At 40.5% G+C, this 23,347-nt stretch overlaps 1 protein-coding gene across 2 annotated transcripts in view; it reads left to right on the top strand.

Moving 5' to 3' along the window:
- The window catches only part of LOC126175954 (spindle assembly abnormal protein 6 homolog), a 144,287-nt gene extending 127,804 nt beyond the window's left edge, over positions 1-16,483 (top strand). For both annotated transcript variants that reach the window (XM_049923041.1, XM_049923040.1), the window contains one exon: positions 15,880-16,483. In XM_049923041.1, the coding sequence (XP_049778998.1) occupies positions 15,880-16,101 (222 nt within the window). In that variant the 3' untranslated portion in view covers positions 16,102-16,483. The remainder of the gene's footprint in view (positions 1-15,879) is intronic.
- Positions 16,484-23,347: the final 6,864 nt, after the last annotated feature.

The raw sequence follows: 23,347 nt of genomic DNA, 5'->3' as shown, positions 1-23,347 counted from the left end.
TGATCACTTTGAGCAGGAAAACGGTGTCCCTCAAGGTAGCGTTTTAAGTGTGACTGTCTTTGTCATAGCTGTTAATAGTATTACATCCAAAATGAGAAGTCCTGTCCAATGTTCTTTGTTTGTGAATGACTTCTCTGTGTTTTGCTCTTCTTCAAGCTTTGCAACGACAACATGTCAGTTGTGACTGACTACCTCTGCAATGTTTGGGTGAATGGGTGCATAGGAGTGGCTTTAAGTTTTCCACCGAGAAGTCTGTATGTGTTCTTTTTAACCATTCTCGTTCCATTTTAAACTTTCTTGAGTTGAGGATGAGGGACACTGTCCTTACTTTAAAAGACACAGTGAGATTTCTGGGCCTTATATTTAATTCTTAGCTTACATGGTTACCACATCTTAAGGACATGAAAAAATGGTCACTTAAGGTTTTAAGTATTTTAAAATGTCTTTGCCACTTGTCTGCTCAAGTTTTACAGGGCAGTTGTGCAATCTTTGCTCGATTATGGGTGCATGGAGTATGGGTCTGCAAGACCCTCTTATTTAAAGATGTTGGACGTGGTGCACCATGTAGGGATTCGCTTGGCCACTGGGGCATTCAGAACAAACCCCATACCAAGCCTCTGTGCAGAGGCTGGTGAACTGCCACTTCATGTCAGGCAATGGCTACTTACAGTGCGCCAGGTGTATAAAACACTGTCCCCATCATACACACCCACCTACCATACCGTTGCTCAGCCTCCACTAGAAAGGCTTTTTTGTAACTGGCAACAGGCAGTGAGGCTCTATGGGATTTGTGCACAGGATTGCCTTTTAGAGATGGGTGCGGGCGGTCTTCATGTTTTGCATTGCGGTGGGAGCAGATTTCCACCTGGAGGCCCAGACTTATTTTAGACTTGACAAATTTTAGAAAAAGATCATACACCAGATTTTACATTTCAATCTTTGTTTTCTAACATTTTAGATATGCATCACGGTTTCACAATAGTGTACACTGATGGTTCCAAGCAAGGGAATTCCCTTGGCTGCTCAGTCGTGTTGCCTGACCGTGTCACTAGGATTCACCTTCCTGATGAGTATATCATTTTGTCAGCAGAGCTTCACGTGATCCTGAAGCTACTGGAGCAGATGTATTGTTTTCAGGGCAAATGGTTTCTCATTTGGTCTGGTTCCCTTAATGCCTTACAATCGTCACAGTACCTGTACCCAGCTGAGGAGCTGGTCTGGCTGATATATGACCAACTGTACTTGCTCCATTGGCAGGGTAAGCAGGTGTCATTCTGCTGGGTGCCTGGACATGTAGGGATATCGGGAAATGAAGAGGTCGATCGGATTGCCGAGGAGGCTTGCAGAGGATAGGATGTCTTGATTAAGTCCACCATGACAGGCTGCAATCAAAGTCCTGGCAGTGACTTTTGAAGCATCCAGAGCAGAAGGATGAAAATAAATAAAACTTCTCTGTTTGATAGGATATGCGATGTTATTTTAATGTTAAAAAAATTGAATCAAGCTGACAAAGAACTTGACAGTATGAGCACACTTATCAATATCATGTTGTACTCCCTCTGACATGGATGAATGTACTTATTTAGTTGGGAAGGGTTTCATAAAGCCATTGTATCTTCTCCTGAAGCGCAAATATTGTAACTGGTTCTTGATATCCTGGATATTGTTCTGGGATGACACCCAAGTACACTTGTCATTTTGTGGCCCTATAGGTGATGTAGAACTGATATCAAGCAGTAATGTGACCCCTCACCACTGACATAAGTCATGGCCGTAAAGTAGTGCATCCTATTTGGAAGTGGCTATGGCAACACTGTGGATGAAGTTGCCCAGTGTTGGTGTATCAGTATGAACTGTCCAATGTATTTACAAGTGGTCATTGTTCCTTATATCCATACTAACACACCTCAAGAACTGTGGTTGCAAAAACATTCTAACTGACCGGGATTGGAGAAGAATGTTGCACCTTGTCAATGACAATTGGTTTCAGATGCAAGAGGGATTGTTGCTGTGAGTGAATGCACATCCATTTGAATCAGTTTCTATGTAAACACTGCAAAGGGTACTGCATGCAAAGGACATCTGAATGGGCCAAAAAACAGAAACTAAACATTTGCAGACTGGAGGAGCGTAGTGTTGTCTGAAGAGTTATGATTTTTCCCTGTTTTCTAATGTTGCGAGGCATCAAGTGCACTATTTGTCCAATGAGGTTTTTAACCTGCCTCTTATGGAGGGTGTAGACCAAGCCAGAGGTCATTCTATGATGTTTTGGGGTATTTTTTATGCCATGAATTGGGCCCATTCATTTAATTTACACTGAACATAAACCAAGATGTTTATTTCAACATTCTCAGTGATCAAGTGTCATTGTTTCTTCTACACCTTGATGGTGAGTATGTTGTCACTATTGTCTTCCAAGACTGACAATAGCTGTGTTCACAGGGCTGCACACATTTGTTCCTGGTTTGAGAAAGGTTCAGCCTGCAAAGTCATCCACTCTTAACCCCACAAAATATGTGAAGGACTATGGTACTTGGAACAGTGGCTGAAATATGACAATTAACACCTACACAATTTGGTAGCCCTACAGAAACCAATTATCAGTAAGCAACTTCAGATGGATATGAAATACCTGAAGAAACATGTGGATTCTCTTTTTTGCCAAATTGAGTCTTTTATAAGCCTAGAAGCAATATTGCACACTATTAACATGGTGTCTCGCCAGTGTCTTGACCACCAAAATTGGGATACACACAGTGATGTCATCATGACTTGGCAGTGGCCTGATTCTACTATCTGCTGCAGATCTTAACACATCCAATGTGATATTATGACAGCTACAATTACTCAGTTAACATGGGAAAGCCATGGGAAACATAGCTGATGAAACTTAACACATTATGTGTGGCAGACATAGATTTACTTGTTATCACATAAATTTACATGCCAGTAACTATTTCAATTTAGAATAACTTATGTATGAATTGGAGGGTTCAGTGCAGTGAGCAGCAGTATGAATTTACTTTTATCTTTCGTTTTACCGTCAACATTCAGTACTGCTAAATAGTCAGTACTGTAGTTCTTGCCTTTTGCAGTATAGCGTGGAAACAGTTGACGAAAAGCGAGGCTGTTTGCTGAACTGTTTGTGGGCAATCGTTCTGATTTTCCAAGTGACTCAGGTTGTTACCAACAGTGGTAGTGGAGGTGAAGGAGAAAAAACATGACAGTAATCAACCAAAGTGAAATAATCATGAACGATTTAAGTGATGAAGCTTCTGACAGTGAAAGTTGATTGAAGGAGGACAAGATCATTATTTTAGAAACATTTAGAGGCATTCCAGGCCACCGAGATCAGTGGTATTATAAGTACTGAGGAATTATTTCAAGGCGATGAATTGTTCAATCAGATGTCAACACAATCAAACTTGTATTAGGAACAAAACAAAAATGTTTATAAAGGATCTCCCAAGTCTCCCAAATTTACAAATATCTCTGCTGTTGAATTGTAAAAAAATTCTGTGTAAGATTATCTTGATGGGGCAAATAAAAAAAGATTATTAGAAGGACTACTGGTCAACAGGTCCTCCAATACAGTCACTGATTTTTGGCAAGCTATGAGTGGAAGTTGATTTGAGCAGAGATGGAAATTGTGGCATTTCATTGACAATTCATTACAGAGCAGTCAAGGAAACAACTCTAAAAAGTTGAAGCTGTGCTAAAGTACCGCCTAGATAAATTTCAGACTGTATACAAACCTGAAGAGGAGCTTTCTTTTGATGAATCAGTGATACCGTGCAGAGGGCAGCTTCGTTTCTGGGCATATAATCCGGGATAACTTATGAGATATGGTTTGCTTGTTTGTATGGTTTGCGAAAGTGTAAGTGGATATGTCTCCAGCCTAGAAATATACACTGTGGAAGGAATAAATCTTCAAGACACTATTCTCTGTATTTTCACCTCACCTTGGCATGCAGCACCATGTTTATCAAGACAGTTATTACAACAGTACACCTATTGCCAAAACACTTCTAGGAAGGAAAACAAGAGTTTGTAGTACAATATGAAACAATAGAGGTGTCCCTCAATGTCTGCAAACAGAAGCCAAATCTCTAAAGAAAGGTGACATTTTGCTACAGGTATGAAAAGATAAAAGGGAGGTGAGAATGATAACAGCAGTTTACAGTGTATCTGTGGTTGTGACAGGAAAAAAACACGACAAGGGGTAATCATGCAGAAACCAAAATGTATTGTGATATACAATAAATTTATGAAAGGTGTGGACAAAGCTTATCAATATCTTTCATGTTGTGGGATAATGTGGAAAGTTAATAAATGGACAAAGAAAGTAGTTCTGTTTCTAATAAATTATGCATTGTTTAACACATATGAAGTGTAAAATAACATAAACCCTGATTTAAAAAAAGTAAAAACGTTCCTAAAATTAGTTGCAAGAGCCTGGACAAGTGATCAACAAGTTGGTGCAACAACTGTGGAGGAAACTGAAGCAATCTGACCTACAAAATAAGCACCTGCTAAGGATCCACTTGGTCGATTGTCAGGGAACTTGAAAGAATGTACTATTTGGGCTGTTGTGGGAAGTGGAAAAAAGAAATATCCAGCAGGACCATGCACAATTTGTACAGTGCATTGTAAAAGGAATAAACCAAGATACTACTGTCAGTTTTGTGAAGTACCATTACATAAAGGCAAGTGTTTCCAGAGATATCACACCTTTAAAGAATATCATAGAAACATGCCTGCCCAGTTCATCAGCAGCAGAGACCAGGAAGTGCAGCTACATTCAGATAAGGAAGGCACGGTCATTTCATGTGCATCATATGAAAATTGCTGGGAACTGCAACAATAACCACACCATGGCATCCAGTTTATAATGTGTTAAGCTACTTCCAGCTTACCGAATGTTCAAATAACTTATAGGAATGAAACCAGGTAACATCTTCATCAACTTCAAATATTTCAACAGGTGAACATCCTGTCATTTTCAGGGCACGAATGAAATGATGGACAACTGTTAATGTCAACTGAAGCCCAGTGCCCAAATGTTTCCCTGTTGTTGATTTTATGTTCTGCTGAACAGTACGTTTTAAAACTACTTCTGAATGCAGCTGAGGAGGTTAGAAGAGAAGCAAATCATGTGCTGATGAGGGTGCATTTGCTGAAGAGTTGTATTGCAACAGCGGAGAGCCCAGCTTTGCATTCTCTCAGAGTGAATCCTAATATTGTTATCTTACCTGTGGATAAGAATAATGCTACATCATCTGGAAACAAAGTGCAGAAAGACAACATGTGCTGTAAACAACTAACATCACTATGCAGCCAAAGGTAACCAGCGTCAGATGCTATCAATAGTTAACTTAGCCAAATCTTACTCAGCTGCATTCCTGTAAGTTATTTTAACATTTGGTATGCCAGGAGGAGCTCAAGTTTCACATTTCCATTTCGTGGTGCAAATGTATCACTGCTTGCAAAAGTTATTGAGACTGCAATGTGTTATTTTGTTTTTGTTGCAGTGTTGAGACCATAATATTGTTTCAAGGTTTGCCAAAGTAGTGCATCACTTTAATTCTTTTGTCACTAATTGCATCAGTCAAGCTCTTGTTCGTGGGAGAATCCGTTATACTCAGCCAACAGTTGGATTTTGTATCTAAAAGTATGTTTTGGTCCAACTTGAAGGTTGCTTCACCAATTCAAGCATATTATTGGGACTGGCTGGATGCACAGTGCTTCCCAGGCTCAGTTTTGCTGTGTTGCTGCCCAACATTCTGCTGCTTAGTTTTAGCTTTTTTAGCTGATTTAAGTTTCCATTCACAGTGTGATATCTCATTTCATTTGTGTCTTGAAAATGACAGGTGTATACTTGTTGAAATATTGTTGTTGAAGATATTTCACAGCTACATTCCCATAAGTTACTTGAACAATGAAGGCAATGACCACTGAGTTCCTCAGTTGCATCAGTCTTTCCACCTTTTATCAAGGTAGGGTAGAGGAGACTGAAGCGTATTATAGCAGGCTGAGCAAGAGCTTGTCAACTGCATTCTCATTCCACCTTATCTAGGCCAATGAGAGGTGACTTGCAGAATAGTACACACGTAGAGTCCAGTTTTGGAAGGACTCAAATGAGTGGTATGATGTTTGGGTCCAATACACCTTTGACCAACATGCTGTGTCAAAGCTAAAACAGTCTCACATATGTCATGAATTAGATCTTGAATGCTACTCTGAAGCAGAGTGTTGTGACTGATATCTCCAGATTTGGCTGATTAGTTACTGTAGCTTGTGCCTTCTATTGTGGCACTGGCAAATAGGAGTTTTGGAAAATTGGAGGCATTGAAAATTGTGGCTGTTGATATAAGTATTGAGAACAGCTTTAGTATCTATAGCGTTATTGTGGAAATACCTGGCATTGTGTTGGTCTCCTCTGTTACTGTTAATTCATAGCACTGATTCAGGGTGCACCCAAAACCATACTTCCATCAGCACTTATCACTTGATTGAATGTAGGCTGTGGTGGGTGCTCTACCAGCGACTATTGTTGACATCACATGCGTGGTGTGACAGTATTTAATTGCTTGGACTTCATGATCAGAAGGGGTAAGAAATGTTGACTATGTGAGCTGTGTTGGCCATATAAATGAGAACATAACAGTGATCAGAAGTAACCGTATTAGCAAATAAATAAGAATTTTCTAAAGCTAGACCTTCTTGTCATGAGATTGTGTGATTAGTACTCTATTCCTGAGCCATTTCCTTCTGTGATACTGTGTGCATTATCTGCTGGTGACGAAAAGCTTGCCGTTGCAGTTGAAATTTTTAACAACGGGTGTGAGGTGTGATTTTTAAAATCTTGTGTGTTATGAGACTGAACTGAATGGGAACTATAGCAGTTATAGTATCTGGTTTGGCTCTTGATTTTCCCCCCTGATATGTCCAAAGTGGAGGCAGCTGAAGCTCTGTTGTACAGCAAGGGGTATATAGTGATACCTAGCACTGCATTTCATGAATATTAACACAAGTTGGTAAATCTTAAAAATATAATGTGAGCAAGTATGTCTAAAGTTCAAGAATACAGCGATGCAAAAAGAGATAGTGTTGTAACTGAAATGGATGTTTATGTAGTCAGTTAGCTGAAACTCGGGCTGTCTCTTTTTGCATCACAATCTAAAATCAGTTGCTGTCCCACAAAATCCAGCATGCTGGAGCTACGCAAATACAGATTTTATTAGCTCGCGTCATACTCACATTCTCTAACAGGTTGACATTCATGTCTGATTCAGTTTTATTTGATTCCTGTTTCCTCCAGCTTTTACAAAATTATTAATGATATAATTCATGAATGGTACTTTGGGTTTTGAAGTAATTCCCTAATAGTCATTGTGTTGTGACTCTCCGATCTTTCAAAGTGCCGCCGCACAGTTATGTGTGTCCTACATGTAGCGCTGTCTGCCAGCCATGCAGCAGCAGCGCCATCTAAGCGGCCAGCCAGCCAGCGGCCGCTAGACTTGGACTCAGTTATGATTTGAACTGTTAAAGTGTACACACGTCTTACTCTGTTTACTTGATCTGTGACTTTCATGTATTGCGTCTTGCTTGAAATGTATTTGTTCAACTTGAAGTTATTACAATTGGCGACGAGGTAGTGATTATTCTTTTCCATCGTTGACCCACATGTTTCCATGGCTACTTTAGAGCAACTATTGCAAGGTCTCATAGAACAGCAAATGCTTCTCACAAATGTGATTCATGATTTCGTTGTGGCATCAAATGCGGGGCGTCTCTCGTCATTGTCTCTACCTACTTTTCCTCCTTACGACGAGACCGTGGAAGACTGGTCTGATTATGAAAAATGTCTTCGACAGGACTTCTTGGCATTTCATGTCATGGACGAACAAACATGTAAGTCTCTGTTCCTTTCATGGATTTCACCTCAAATGTATTGGTTGTTGTCGCAATTGGCTCCTTTGAAAGATCCTGCGTCTTTCTCCTTTGCTGAAATGTGCTCACTTCTATCCGCCTATTTTTCAAAAGCAAACACATGTGGTGGCCTCTCGTGTTGCCTTTTATTGTTGTGAAAAACAACTGAATCAATCCTATCGTGCTTGGGCTGCTGAACTTCACGGCCTCAGTAGAAAGTGTCAATTTGTTACTGAAGTTCACAAAGAATCCTACGCCAGTTCCATGGTACGGGATGCTATTATCCGATCAGTGCCCAACAAAGAAGTTAGGCAACATGCCATTCAGTTGGCAAATCTGACTCTCGATGAAGTCCTATCCATCCCTCAGTATTTTGAAATTTCTTGCACCACTGGAGCACAAATAGAGGCATGGGGTGACGTCGGGGAAATACAACCTCTGTGCGATGTTGACGAAGCGTGTGGCGTGTCCCCGCCGGCCGACGTGGCTGCAGTATGCTCCCAAGCACAGCCTCGGCCTAACCATAAACAAATCTCTAAGAAACTGCAGCAAAACCCATGGCAACTTCCTTCATGTCTGCGGTGTTTTACGAAACATTCACGAGAAGATTGTCCACAACGTTGGGCCGTGTGTCACAAATGCACAAAAAAGGGTCATGTGTCATCCGCTTGCAAATCCGACCGCGTACATGATGTTCATGAACATGACACTGGTTCTGATTCTGTGTTGTCTGTCAATTGTACTTCTTCCCTTTCAGGGGAGTTATTCCTCACTGTCCAAATACTTGGTCGAGATGTTCGCATGCAGGTGGATACTGGTTCTGCTGCCACTATCGTCAATTCTCTGACGTATCTTCAGTTGGGTTCTCCAATCCTGTCACCTGTCACTAGGCAATTACGTACTTACAATAAACAGAAGATTTCTCTCTTGGGACAATTTGATGCTGAGGTATCTTACAAATCTGTTGTTCGCACTGTTCCCATATTTGTGGTTGACCATAGTAACGCGGAGAATCTTTTTGGTTTCGATGCCTTTTGCGTTTTTGGGTTCTCCATAGATGACTCTGTTGATATCGTCTCTGATGCTATTCCTTATGCTCAATTTGATTCCTTGTCCATGACATTTTGGTCCCTTTTTTCTCCTGGGTTAGGCCCTGCAAACGACTTTGAAGCTCATATCACGCTCAAACCCACTGCTCAGCCTAAGTTTTTTCGGGCACAGCCCATTCCTGTGGCCCTTCGTGATCAGGTCAAACGGGAGCTGGATCGTCTCACTGCTTCAGGGTCTTGTTTCCTGACACTTCCGATGAGTGGTCCTCTCCTGTCATTGTTGTTGCTAAGCCAAATGGTGATATTCTTCTCTGTGGCGATTTCAAAGCCACTGTAAATGCTCAATGCCTTATTGACACTTACCCTATGCCTTGACCTGAAGAATTGTTCAATAAACTTGCTGGAGGCCAGTATTTTTCTATTTCGGCCTCTATCAATACCAACGATTGCCATTTGGGGTTGCCAGCGCCCCTGCTCTCTTTCAGCGATTCTTGGAACAATTGTTGCTCACTGTCCCTGGGTGCATAAATTACATGGACGACATTGTTGGCACTGGCTCCACCACTGACAAACATCTTCAAAATCTCCGCACACTTTTTCATGTCTTACAGACTACTGATTTTAAGTGTAATCTTCAGAAATCAAAATTTTTTCAGGCATCTATCACGTATTTGAGGTTTCAACTCTCTCGGGATGGTATCCGTCCGCTTCAGCAAACTGTCACTGCGATCAATGCCATTCCTCACCCTACTCTGCAGGCCTTTTTGGGGAAAACAGCATACTATCACAAGTTTTTACCGTCTGCTGCTTCGGTGGCTCAGCTGTTGCATCACCTGTTGCATAAAAACATGCCTTTTCACAGGTCCGCATCATGCGATGTGGCTTTCCAGAAATTGAAGACTATGCTGAAACAGGCCCCGTGCCTGGCTACTTATTGACCTGGCCAACATCTTGTTCTTGCTGCGGACGCCTCTCAATACGGGGTCGGTGCAGTGCTTGCCCACCGTTTTTCTGACGGTTCTGAACAACCCATTGCTTATGCCTCCAAAACGCTTTTGGATGCCCAACGAAAGTATTCTCAAATTGAAAAAGAAGCTTTGGCCATTATTTATGCTCTTCATAAGTTTGGTGTTTTTCTCTATGGATCCAAGTTTCATCCATCAACATCACTTCCCGACAAGGCTGCACACTGCCTCCAGCGTTGGGCTCTTTACTTGTCTCGTTTCAATTATGAGATTCATTTCCGGCCAACGGCTCAACATGCGAATGCTGATGCACTGTCTCGCCTTCCCATGTGTCCTGATCTGGCGTTCGATAGGGACAGGATTTTTTGTTTCCACCTGGATGTTGCCGAGCAGCGAGTTGTGGATGGATTCCCCATCACCGGGGACCGGCTAGCAGCTGCTATGGGTGCTGACCCTACCCTCTCCCGGGTTTTACACTGTATTCAGAAGGGTTGGCCAGATTGTCCGTCCGCTAAGACTTCTGTTCCATTGCGGAACTACTACGCTTTGCGTTACCACCTCATGGGTAGGGATGGTGTTATCCTCCTTTCCACCGAAAATGCTTTGCCGTGTGTTGTGGTACCTGCGTCTTTGCGTGCTTCGGTTTTGTGCCTCCTTCACCAAGGGCACTGGGGTGTCTCTCGCACAAAATCTCTGGTGTGCTGTCATGTGTACTGGCCCGGCATCACTTCTGAAATCGCACACATGGTCGCTGCCTGCGGCCCTTGTGCGTCACAGGCCGCCGCCCCGAAGTCATCTTTGTCACCATGGCCTTTGCCTGAGAAGCCCTGGGATCATATTTATGCTGACTTCATGGGACCTTTTTTAGGTACTTATTGGCTTCTCGTTATTGACACCTACTCTAACTTTCCTTTCATTGTCCATTGCATGTCGCCTACCTCTGCGGCAACCACCAATGCTCTAGCTCGCATTTTCTCTTTGGAAGGCCTTCCCTCTACTCTTGTTACTGATAATGGTCTGCAATTTGCCTCTTCTGATTTTGTGGATTTTTGTGCCCGTCATGGCGTCATGCATGTCAAGGCCCCTCCGTTCCATCCACAGTCAAACAGTGAACGACTGGTCCGCACATTTAAGGCTCTGATGAGGAAATTCCTGACTTCTACTGCTGATGATGATGCGCTTCTCCCACTTCTGGCTTCTTACCATTTCACCCCCATGGGTGACCACAGCCCGGCTGAGCTCTTACATGGCCGACAGCCCCGCATGCTACTTCATCTTCTGCGGCCTTGCACCTCACGGCTGTGGGTGCCTTCGCTTGGCCGGTTCACCGTCTATGACCTTGTATGGGTACGGGGATATGGCAGGCGGCCAAAATGGAGTCCTGGCCACATCTTACAACACCGTGGCCAACGCCTGTATGAAATCCAGACGGACACGGGTGTTACAATGCGTCATTCAGACCAGCTTCGGCCTCGTGTGCCGGCAATGCCTGTTCCAGATGCCGCTACACCACCTTTGGCTCTACGTGACGCTCAGGATACTGCAATCTCTTATTACTCACAACACAGTCCTCTCACCATCATATTGGTGCCAGCACAAGAACTGACACCACCAGGAGACGTGCCCATCCAGGAACCAGATGACCATCATCTGTCGGAGCAAGTCTACTTGCCTCCTCCTCCTACGGACACGGACACATCGCCCATGTCTCCTGTTATAACAACTGGACTTGCCACAATGGGCAGATTGGTGCACGGGGCTACAGCAGATTCGACCCCCACGTCTCCTGTCATCTCGACCCGTTATCATCGGAGACACTTCCGTCCGTACGGGAAGCCTCCTCCTCGAGGCTTTATGGCAAGTCAAACAACACCTATGGACGTTAGCAATCTACAGGCCACCTGCATCAAGACATGCAAAAAATTCAAAGGGGGGAAAAGTGTTGTGACTCGCCGATCATTCAAAGTGCCGCCACGCAGTTACGCGCGTCCTCTACATGTGGCACTGTCTGCCAGCCATGCAGCAGCAGCAGCACCACCTAAGCGGCCAGCCATCTAACGGCCACTAGTCTTAGTTATGATTTGACTGTTAAAGTGTACACACATCTTACTCTCTTTACTTGATCTGTGACTTTCATGTATTGCATCTTCCTTGAAATATTTTCTGTGGGTGACTTCATATATTTGCACCGTTAATTATTTTGAATATTCTTGTGTTTGATTAATTTTGTATTTAGTGATAGATGGTAGGGGATTGTGCGCCATGCATGGGCAAAGGGAAACTGGACACTTTTCATAACAGGGACATCCTGTCTTGCCTGTGGTCAAAATGCTTCAGTCTGCTGTTCATGGATGTGATAGTGATGAAGCAGTCAGGCAACTATGTTCCTTGCACACTTTCTAAGGGCTGTGACACTGATGAATTGTCTATTTGTCTAACTTGACTGGTTGGACAGGTAACAGAATTCAGGAAACATTAGATATAGATCCAATTATACACTCGTGTGTTAGCTGAAAAGTCACATGAAAGATGTGGACAGGGCTCTGCCAGCAGGTATTGAAGTGCATGTCAAGGTTTTGTTGCCACCGATAATATGTCTAACCCAAGCTCAGTTCATTTTGGCACCTCATTAGTGAAGACCTCAAGCCTAGCTAATGTGATGGTAGTGTAATTTGTGATTTGCAAAACATTGCCAAGACTGATAATGAATATCTCTTCAGAGCTGTGTGAAAAAGCTTTGATTCTCTAAGGGTTTTGGATAAAGATTTTAGGTGAGGTGTTCCTTAAAAACAAGGAATGACTCTTACATATAAAAATTAACGTTCACACACATTCCAGACTGAAATTTTCACTCTGTGGCAGTGTGGGCACTGATATGAAACTTCCTGGCACATTAAAACTGTGTGTTGGACCAAGACTCAAACTAGGGACCTTTGTCTTTTGCGAGCAAGTACTCTACTGACTGAGCTACCAAGCATGACTCATGACCCATCTTCACAGCCTTACTTCCCCAGTACCTCATCTCTTATCTGGTGGCAGATTGTGGCTAAGCCATATTTCCCCAATATCTTTTCTTTCAGGGAGTGCTAATCTTGCAAGTTTCGCAGGAGAGCTTCTGTGAAGTTTGGAGGTTAGGAGACTAGATACTGGTGGAAGTAAAGTTGTCAGGATGGGTCGTGAGTTGTAGTTGGATAGCTCAGACGGTGGAGCTCTTTTCCTCGAAAGGCAAAGATCCTGAATTCAAGTCTGGGTCTGGCATGCAGTTTTAATCAGCCAGGAAGTTTCATGCACACACATTGTTTCTTAGGTTAGAGATTCATTGAGCAACTAAACCTTGATGTTTCAAAGTGAGATAATGCACACTGCAATTATAGATTGAATGCCAAGGGAAGTGGTGAAATATCAACTTAGAATGCAAAATAAACTGAGTGAAAATAAACATTAAAAATTATCAAAAAATTGTAACTGTTTTTTCAGTTGGTTAGTGCATCCCCTATCAAAGCAACAGAACAGTTCAAAATTTTGGGATGTTCCTAATGGTGCCAAATAAATAGAAAGAAATTTCTGTGTTTACAAAATTTACTTTCAACAGGTATTTAGACAATTTACAGTATTGTAATATAGACCAGGTCTCTTGACAACAAAGATGTATGGATACTTTGACTTGATGGCAACAATGATTACTTGGGGTGATAAATAAATATTTTCCTGATACTGTATAACTTTTTGAAATTAAATAACTCACCTGTAGGAATAGCTATGGACTATACAAAATGCAGTTACACAAAACACAATTTAGTCACTTAATTTGTAAGATCCAGAAGACAGTAGATGTTCACACTAGGATTGATTGTCATTATCTGGGAAGTCAATATTAATGGTAAACAAAACCTCTTTGCAAGGAATATTGAGACAAATATGAGGCATATTCGTAAATTAACCTCCAATTCGTTGTTAAAACAAAGTAAAATACTGTATCTAAAAAAAATGTAGAACCTGTACTTACATGTTGACATTACGTCTCCACATAATCTCTACCCAAATTCAAACATTTATTGTACTGTGACACCAACTTCTTCATCCCTTCATCGGGGTATGGTGCCACCTGTTCATCAGCCAGTTTTTGGCAGCACTCTTGAGCTCATCATTGGTTGTGAAATGTCAAATAGTCAGCCAAGTCTTCACCTTGGAGAAGAGGTGAAAGTCATTCAGTGGCAAGGGCTCACTATAGGGAAGGTGTTGAAAAATGTCCCAGCTAAAAGTGTCTGAGGTTTTCCGTCATTCAGTTTGCAATATGGGGTCAGATGCATTTTTGTAAAGCAGAATGATTCCTTCAGTAATCATCCGGTGATACTTGTTTTGGATTGGCATTCAGAGTTTTGTAAGAGTCCCAAAACGATGTCACAGTATTCTCACTTGTTACCCTCATGAAATCCATTGTCAAAACTCCTTTGTGATCCAAAAAAATGTAACCGTCATTTTGCAGTCAGACAGCCCCTGCTTGAAGTTTATGGACTTATTGGGGGAATGAGTGTGTATCTACTGTTTGGCTTGTTCCTTAATTTCAGAGTTCACATACTGCACCCATGTCTCATCCTGAGTCATTATTCTGTTCAGACATTTCTCCCCCACTCCATTGTAGTACTGAAGGAATGCCAGCACCAAACCCATTCTTTCAGTTTTGAGAACATCGATTAGATATTTTGGTACCTCCTTTGCACAAAACTTATGGCAACTTGACCTCCCTGTGATAGTGTTGAAGAGGGTTACCCTTGAAATATGAGACACATTTTGAGAAAATTCAGTGGTTGCAAACCCCAGTCTCACATTCACAATTTCATCAACATGTTGCACACATTCATCAGTCACATGTGAAGACTTCCTCGACTTCTTTCGTCATGAACATATGTGCGACCAGCCTTGAATTTACTGCAGCAGTTCCTCACATCATCATCACTCATAACACCAGGCATATATACAGGACACAATTGACGATGAATCTCAGTTGATTGCAGGAAGTGGGCAACCTCATAACTGGCAGGAGATGAAATAACACTGTCCGTTTCAATTGCTTGCTGCTTACAGACTGACAAACACAACAGAGAGCTGACAGACATAATGTGACCTTCAAAGTCTGTTTTTCCAACTACTAAAGCACCATGAAGCTGCAAGCATTTGTTTTAATTTTAACAGTTGATCGACATTAATTTATGAATAGCCTCATGCATGAACAACCCAGATGCTTCAGAAACAATTCAGGCTGTACAAAACAAATTTTCGTTAAGTGATTGTATGTAAATGGTTGAATGTTTTGCTGTAAGGCTAATAAAATTTCTGTAAGATAATGAATCTACCATGAATTTTTTAAACAGAGCTTGAGAGCTCTAAGTGAAAAGATTTAGTGATATAATGTTTGTTATTATTTCTAGTGAAACTATCCATGAAATTTTCTACATATGGGGCCAAGACTGCAGTCTGATCCCAATTATTTGATTTCCCCCACGCAATAGAAGTTTTGGCATCCTTTACTTTTTTGCATCTTACATCATAAAATGTGACCGTGTATGTTTTCAGTGTAAAATGTAAAAATTTATGAACTGACAACCATTTGTTTATGCATTATACAGTGTTAAGAATAGGACACATACATGCATGTGTTGCAATTGACAGGGTCCACTTTTTCTTTATTAATTATAATGAGACGTTTTTCAAATTTGATATGAAAGATTCCTTTCTTTGAATAAATTTGGGGTCTCAAGGCAATTCATATGACACCAATTTGAATATTATCATTCATGCTCATAAGAGAACACTATCTACTTTTTGCCATGTGAAGACCAGTCATTTCTCTGCATAAAATATTACATTATCATGTTGAATTTTGATCAGAATTGTCCTCTGTATGAGTTTACAATGTGTTTTTATATTGCCAGAAACTGCTGGAACTAGAACAGAAGATCAATTCAACTGCCACACCCACAGTGCAAGTTGATGTTCCACTCCAACAATCCAGATGGAACTCTGTAGAGCTGAGAGAAACCACTGAAGATGGGCCAGCACAACTCTCTAGGCCAGCTGTACGTCGCTCTGGAGTGACTTTTCCAGCTATCAGAAAGAGACGCTTATTTACAAATAATTCACTTAACTGCCTGTAATGTTTTGGATTGATATTTCGTCTCTGTAACAGATATAGAGGCAAATTATGCCTACAGTGAAAATGAAATCTGTCATTTTAGGGACGACAAAATCATAATGACAATAGGGAGAGCTTCACCAAATGGACTGTTGGAGTATTTTAATATTATCATGATAGTTGAGAAACATTCCAATTTTTAATTTTGTGTGAACTTTCTATGGCTTACTAAAAGTGTCCAATTTGTTAATTTTGAATAATATATTTTGTACAGAGTTAGTTATATAAATAACATATCAGAGATATATAATGTGCATCATGTTTCTCTTCCTAAAGTGCTTACTCATATTCACTGAATCAATATTTGTGGTAAGAAATGAATATTATAGAGTTGTACGTGAGAATGCCTGTGTAAAATTATTGTTTTCTTCTCCTTGTCGTTTTAAGTAATAAAACTCTGACTTATAATATTATTTTAATTATTAATATTTTCAAAGGTTCTTCTTGCTTGGGTTGGCACCTTTGGTGAAGAGACACCATAACATATCATATCAGCAATAGGTCAAAAGTAGCTGAAAGTTAACAGAAAGTGATAGTATGGTAGTCATACTGAATTACTGATATACCATTATATTGTTCTCCTTGACAGACTGACTGTGAGTGTATATTCCTAGATGAAAGTGTGTAATTATGATCACAGCCCCTGTGTTTGGAACATTTGAAGCAGTTTAGGCATTACTAAGTTCATGAGATAATGATGAATAAATCTAGTGTAATCATTGGCAACAATCTTCAGAATAGCTAGAATGTTAAGTAGTATTCAGGTTCCTTAACATTGAGTTGCATAATACATAGCTGAAAACTTTAACTTTTCCAAACCAAAAGTTACAGTTGCTCATAAACGCCTCTATAGCCTTAAATTAATGTGGTCCTTGTCAGTACTTCATTTTTAATTTAGTTAGCCCTCTGGTTGCAGTGTGCAAGATACTGTCACCTTGCCAAGGGTGTTGTCATGCCTGCTGTGCTCCAGGTGCTGAATATTTCCAAAGCACTTGACATTTGTCTTCTTTCTTTCTTTTAAGAGCCTACTCTCCTCTCTGAAATAGGATTCATTCATTGATTTACTATATTCTATTAGTACTCATCATGAAGGAGAATTTTCAGGGGTGTGGAATGGGTTAAGGTATATGTTAGTGAAAGATAAGTAGATCTAGAAAACTTTATATGAATAGCGTATTGCTTAATACTATTTATAGTCATGTCAGCTAAATTCTGCCTTTTTTTCTACGAAAATGTGAACCATCACTTTTGAACTCTAGTAATGAGCTTATGATGTAACGTTGCCACTACATAGACCTTTGGTTGGATTCTGCATTGGTGTAGGTAATCCTCTCATCACCAGTAACCCTATGGGAAAACAAATCATATCCATCATGTTAATAACAGTCCAGAAACACTTGTATGTTACACATTCTTTGCTCTTTGTGTTAGCTGGTAGAATTTTCTATACCCACCTTGCACAAATTTTGTGATATATGAGCCTTCCCCTGACAATTGCGTAAATAGCAGTGTGTCCAACATGAAAAAATTTATCAGCCAGTACACCACTTATCAAATCAAATCACAGTTTTTGGTCCACTTATTGCATGATTTCAATGTGATATAAAGCCTGCCACTGTGCTCTTTATCATGAACATTAGAACAGCCACTTTTAAAGGTTTGATGTAATTGTTGATTATTCCCTTCACTCATTCACTAGGAACAACTTGTGGTGAAGTATAGCAGCTGTAGATTCTTTTGGACACAAAAATTGAATTACACAACATGCATTTTGGAATTGGCAGGAGCAGCAATTTTCAAAGCAAGCAGTGTTTGTTTTCACCTACAATCAAACAACTACTAAATCAAAACAATGAGTACTGTGCTATTGTCAATAGATGGTGCTACATTTGTTCTACTTTGTTCTGGAGTGCCAACATTTAAATGTAAGGAAATGACCCTTATCTTTAGAATAAATCTTATATTTTCATTAACTAATTTATTTTGGCATATTGTTGAGCAACTCCTCACTGAGAAGAAAGCATTTGTTGCACTGAAGAATATTCTAAGGTGAGTAGGTGTTTCACTCTAAAATATCTTGTAGACAGATCTTTAAACAACTGGGCATATTCACAAATCTCCACAATATATTTGATCTCTTATGAAGTTTGTCACCAACAATTACATTGTGAAAGTAACAGTACAGTGCATAAATATAAGACTAGAAGGGGAAATAACTTCCACTATCCATCACACAATCTTAGTGTGGCATAGAAAGAAATGAGATATTCAGCCATACAAACCTTTGAGACTATTCACCCGGTGACATGAAAACTGTAATCGTATCGGACTGACAACTCCTTTTCCACCGCAGAAGAATCTCTGAATGTGTATGAATATAATGGTGCATCTCTACAAATGAACATAGTTATGTGTAAATGACTGTTCACAAAAAGTTAAAGTTAGCTCAAAACAATAATCTGACATTAAATGAAACAACAAGTTCACTGTTACCAGTCACCGTTTTATTTATTTCCACGACGCGTTTCGAAGGTTTAAACCTCCATCATCGGGTGGATTTACATTAGTAAGTATTACATTTGTGTGTGTGTTGTGTTACGATTTTTGGAGGAACTTGTGGCACTGCCTAGTGGAGAAACAAGACACTATTTCAGAATACGGTTTAGGATTACTTTTGACAAAAAATTAAACTGATATCTAATGGTAAACAGTAAGTAAGTAAACGAGAGTACCTTCAGTGGTCACAGGTTCCTTCTGCTGTCGTAACACATCACACTTATACTGCCACATTTGTAAACAAATATGGCGTCTAGAACCAGCTGGGTGCAAGGTTTGTATAGCAGAAGAGAAGACATGATCGCAAAGTGCAAAGAATATACATTGTAACAACATTTTTGCAGAATAATTGTTTTAAGCATTTGGTGGTGTTTGTTTTGAGGTGTCAAATATATGTGTGTGTACTTCAGGTGGCATATAAATCCAATTCTGACAAGTTAAAACAGCTAAACATTCGTACTCATTTATACAATCAGGTGAAATGTTAAAATGGCTTAAACTTCATACTTGTTGATAACAATTAGGTGAAATGTTACAGACTTTAATTACAAGGATCATATTGGCTACAACAGTAAAATCATACATACATTACAGTGAGAGAGAGAGAGAGAGAGAGAGAGAGAGAGAGAGAGGGAAGAGTGATTATATGAGAGCAAACATTTACATGGCAAGGGGTCCTAAGATTGCATGTTGCATATATTAGCTGCCTAAAGGTTGGGGTAATACATTGGTCAGTGCTATAAAATATGCAGATAGATATACATTTGTGCCAGTAGTTGATGTACATACAGTTTCAAGCTGGCAAGGGGTACAAGCTGTTGGTGTGATGAATTATCTGTGAATGAGGTCAATCTCTTGTACTCTTTGCAGCTGTCAATATTTATGATAAATGTTAGGTGTGTGTGTGTGTGTGTGTGTGTGTGTGTGTGTGTGTGTGTGTGTGTGTGTGTGTGTGTGTGGATGTGTGTGCATTTTTAAGAGTGTAGGCAGTTGTTGAAAACGGAGATGATACTATTGTAAATATTGTCATTTAAGATGGACTCTGATGTTTGTATATTTGGAGTGTTTCAAGGATGTCTAGTTTTCTGCCTTTTGGTTGGATGTGTAGGATGCTAATACTTGTGTTGTTAACATGCTATTGCTGATATGTGATATTTTTTTGTTTTTTAGTGCTGACATGTGTTCCTTGAACCTAATCTCAAATGATCTGCCTGTCTGGCCCATGTAGAAGCAGTCACAGTCCAAACATTCAATTTTGTACACACCTGTGTGATGAAGTGGGTTTCGTGTGCCAGAAGTTACCCCACAACATCGGCCAACCTTTAGGCAGCTAATATATGCAACATGCAATCTTAGGACCCCTTGCCATGTAAATGTTTGCTCTCATATAATCACTCTTCCCTCTCTCTCTCTCTCTCTCTCTCTCTCTCTCTCTCTCTCTTTCACTGTAATGTATGTATGATTTTACTGTTGTAGCCAATATGATCCTTGTAATTAAAGTCTGTAACATTTCACCTAATTGTTATCAACAAGTATGAAGTTTAAGCCATTTTAACATTTCACCTGATTGTATAAACGAGTACGAATGTTTAGCTGTTTTAACTTGTCAGAATTGGATTTATATGCCACCTGAAGTACACACACATATATTTGACACCTCAAAACAAACACCACCAAATGCTTAAAACAATTATTCTGCAAAAATGTTGTTACAATGTATATTCTTTGCACTTTGCGATCATGTCTTCTCTTCTGCTATACAAACCTTGCACCCAGCTGGTTCTAGACGCCATATTTGTTTACAAATGTGGCAGTATAAGTGTGATGTGTTACGACAGCAGAAGGAACCTGTGACCACTGAAGGTACTCTCGTTTACTTACTTACTGTTTACCATTAGATATCAGTTTAATTTTTTGTCAAAAGTAATCCTAAACCGTATTCTGAAATAGTGTCTTGTTTCTCCACTAGGCAGTGCCACAAGTTCCTTCAAAAATCATAACACAACACACACACAAATGTAATACTTACTAATGTAAATCCACCCGATGATGGAGGTTTAAACCTTCGAAATGTGTCGTGGAAATAAATAAAATGGTGACTGGTAACAGTGAACTTGTTGTTTCATTTAATGTCAGTAACAGTCATGGTAAAGCCTAACCTAAAAATGTTCGCATTTAAAAATAATCCGGCAGTAGTTCCAATACTTTGCACCCTGGTGCTCCAAAGAACTGCAGCTACTCTAGAAGCATGCTCTCGAAATATTACAATACCATATGTCTTCCGCAACAGTAACAAATATAGAGAGGATGTATAAAAATCTATTGACACATGTTCATGATCAGTTTTAAGGTAAGTGCTATGCAGTTCTGATAACTTAATAATGAATATGTGTAAGAGAAACCAAAAAATTGATGTGCTTAGTTTCACATTTGCAGTAGTCTGATAAATCTGTGTAATAAATTGTTTGTGAATTCAACATGTGTGTTTCATTTATAATTGTATCTTTAAATCAACCTAATTTCATCTGCTGTGCTCTTCACTTGCATTAAGTAGAGAAGTGTTCAGGATCATGGCATTTTGTTGTTATTCATCAAATTGACATTTTAATTATCGCTTCAGAGTATTATTGGCATCCTCTATATTGTCATTAGCTTTTTGTATAATGTGCACCCTAACCTCTTTCTTAGAAACAGATAATTGCTACTTCTAACATTCCTAATCCTCTTTTCTTTTGGACTGGACTGGACTGGACTGGACTGGACTGGACTGGACTGATTTGGGGGAAGAGACCAAACAGCGAGGTCATCGGTCTCATTGGATTAGGGAAGGATGGGGAAGAAAGTCGGCTGTGCCATGTCAAAGGAACTGTCCGGCATTTGCCTGAAGTGATTTAGGGAAATCGCAGAAAACCTAAATCAGAAAGGCCGGATGCGAGACTGAACCATCAATCTCCTGAATACGAGTCCAGTGTGCTAACCACTGTGCCACCTCGCTCTTTTCTATCTTTTGCCTCCTGGACCTTCTCCTCCTCTTCTCTCATTGTCAGTTCTCTCAGATTCCTGTATTTCTGTTCTATCTGATCCCTGTGTCTATTTTTCATTAATAACTGTTTCACCATTTTCTTAAATTCTTCCATTCCATTCAGTTTTGTAAAAAAATTGGTTGATGCTAGATTATATATAATATATATGACAAAAGAAGCGAAGCACCCAGGAGACAAAGTCAGATAGTCAGATGTTGAAGTAACTTTGTATGTACGTACACACACACACACACACACCACACACACACACACACACACACACACACACACACACACACCATTGGTAGTGGTTATGTAAATGATTAAAGTTGGAAAACTCCTTTACACATAGAACTGCCACCAGAGTGCATTATTTGAAGTGTTGTTACCATGCATAGAAGCATATATGAAGGTGAAGGGTATGTATCAGATGTTGAGTGATCACTGTGAAGGACATGGCAATGCTGTGTACTCCTATGAAACAGTGTCAGCACCACCTCACAGAGTGTGAAAAGGTTCTCACTGGGGGTCTCTATTTAGCTGGCTGGTTGAGTCGTGCAATTTGTAGGGTATTATGATGTTACAATGGCCTAATGTTGGACTGCATGGGAGTAAGAGGGGCATGCATACTCGATAACAATGTTTCATTCAACCAAGTCTGACCACCACAAGGGAGGTCATTGCAACCCCTTAATGTCACATCTGCCATCTGAGAACAGTTAATGGGCTCCCTACAACATTGTGTGTCATCTGAAACTATTGATCGGAGACTAGCAGCAGCTGGTCTAGGGAATCATTGTCCCTTGCATAGGTTGCCATTAACACAAATCGCTGCATCGCTGCGTTTGGTGTCGCGCTGTGACTCAGGAAGTTTGGACACCTGATGGATGGTGTGGCATTGTGTTCAGCAGTGAATCACAATGTTACACTACTCTGAATGAGCATTGTTGGCGAGCATGGCAGTGACCCAGGGATAGTTCCCATTCTTTTATTGTTTCGGAGAGGCATAGTGTTGTTACAGGAGTGTTTGAGTGTGACATCAGGTCATGGCTGTTGGTGATTGAGGGGATTCTGATGGCACCATGGTACATCATGGACATTCTGTGTTCTCATGTGTTTCCTCATATGCAACAGTATAGTGGTGCCATTTTTCAACAGGACAGAGCTTGTGCACACACAGCATGTAACTGTATGAATTGTCTGCACAATGTTTAGGTTGGTTGGTTTGTGGGATTAAAGGGACCAGACTGCTATGGTCATCGTTCCCAATGTTTAGGTACTCCCATGGAAAGCAACATCCTCAGATGTGCTGATAGAATGTGTGTGGGACCAACTTGGATGTTGACCCTCTGGTACCAAGTGCCGCAGGTTTCAAATCCGCACAAGATGGCATGGACCTCGATTACCACTAGAGGTCTCTGCAACCATTGCGCCACAAGCCATGGCTGCACTGCTCCCGGCCCATGTATAATGTGAGAACACAATTGTGGAGCACGTGGTCCCAGTGGCCTATAGTGACATACCCTATTATGTATTTAAGTGGCTGCCTCTCACTCAGCGAGGCAGTCTGATATTTGCCTGAGTCTCTCAGTATCTTGCTTACAGACATTGTGTTTACTTTGCGTGTTT

This window comes from Schistocerca cancellata, chromosome 3 (assembly GCF_023864275.1).
Source record: "Schistocerca cancellata isolate TAMUIC-IGC-003103 chromosome 3, iqSchCanc2.1, whole genome shotgun sequence".
In the NCBI taxonomy this organism is placed as follows: Eukaryota; Metazoa; Arthropoda; class Insecta; order Orthoptera; family Acrididae; genus Schistocerca; species Schistocerca cancellata.
Note: the sequence above shows the minus strand (reverse complement) of the source record. Positions and strands in the feature narration are given on the sequence as shown.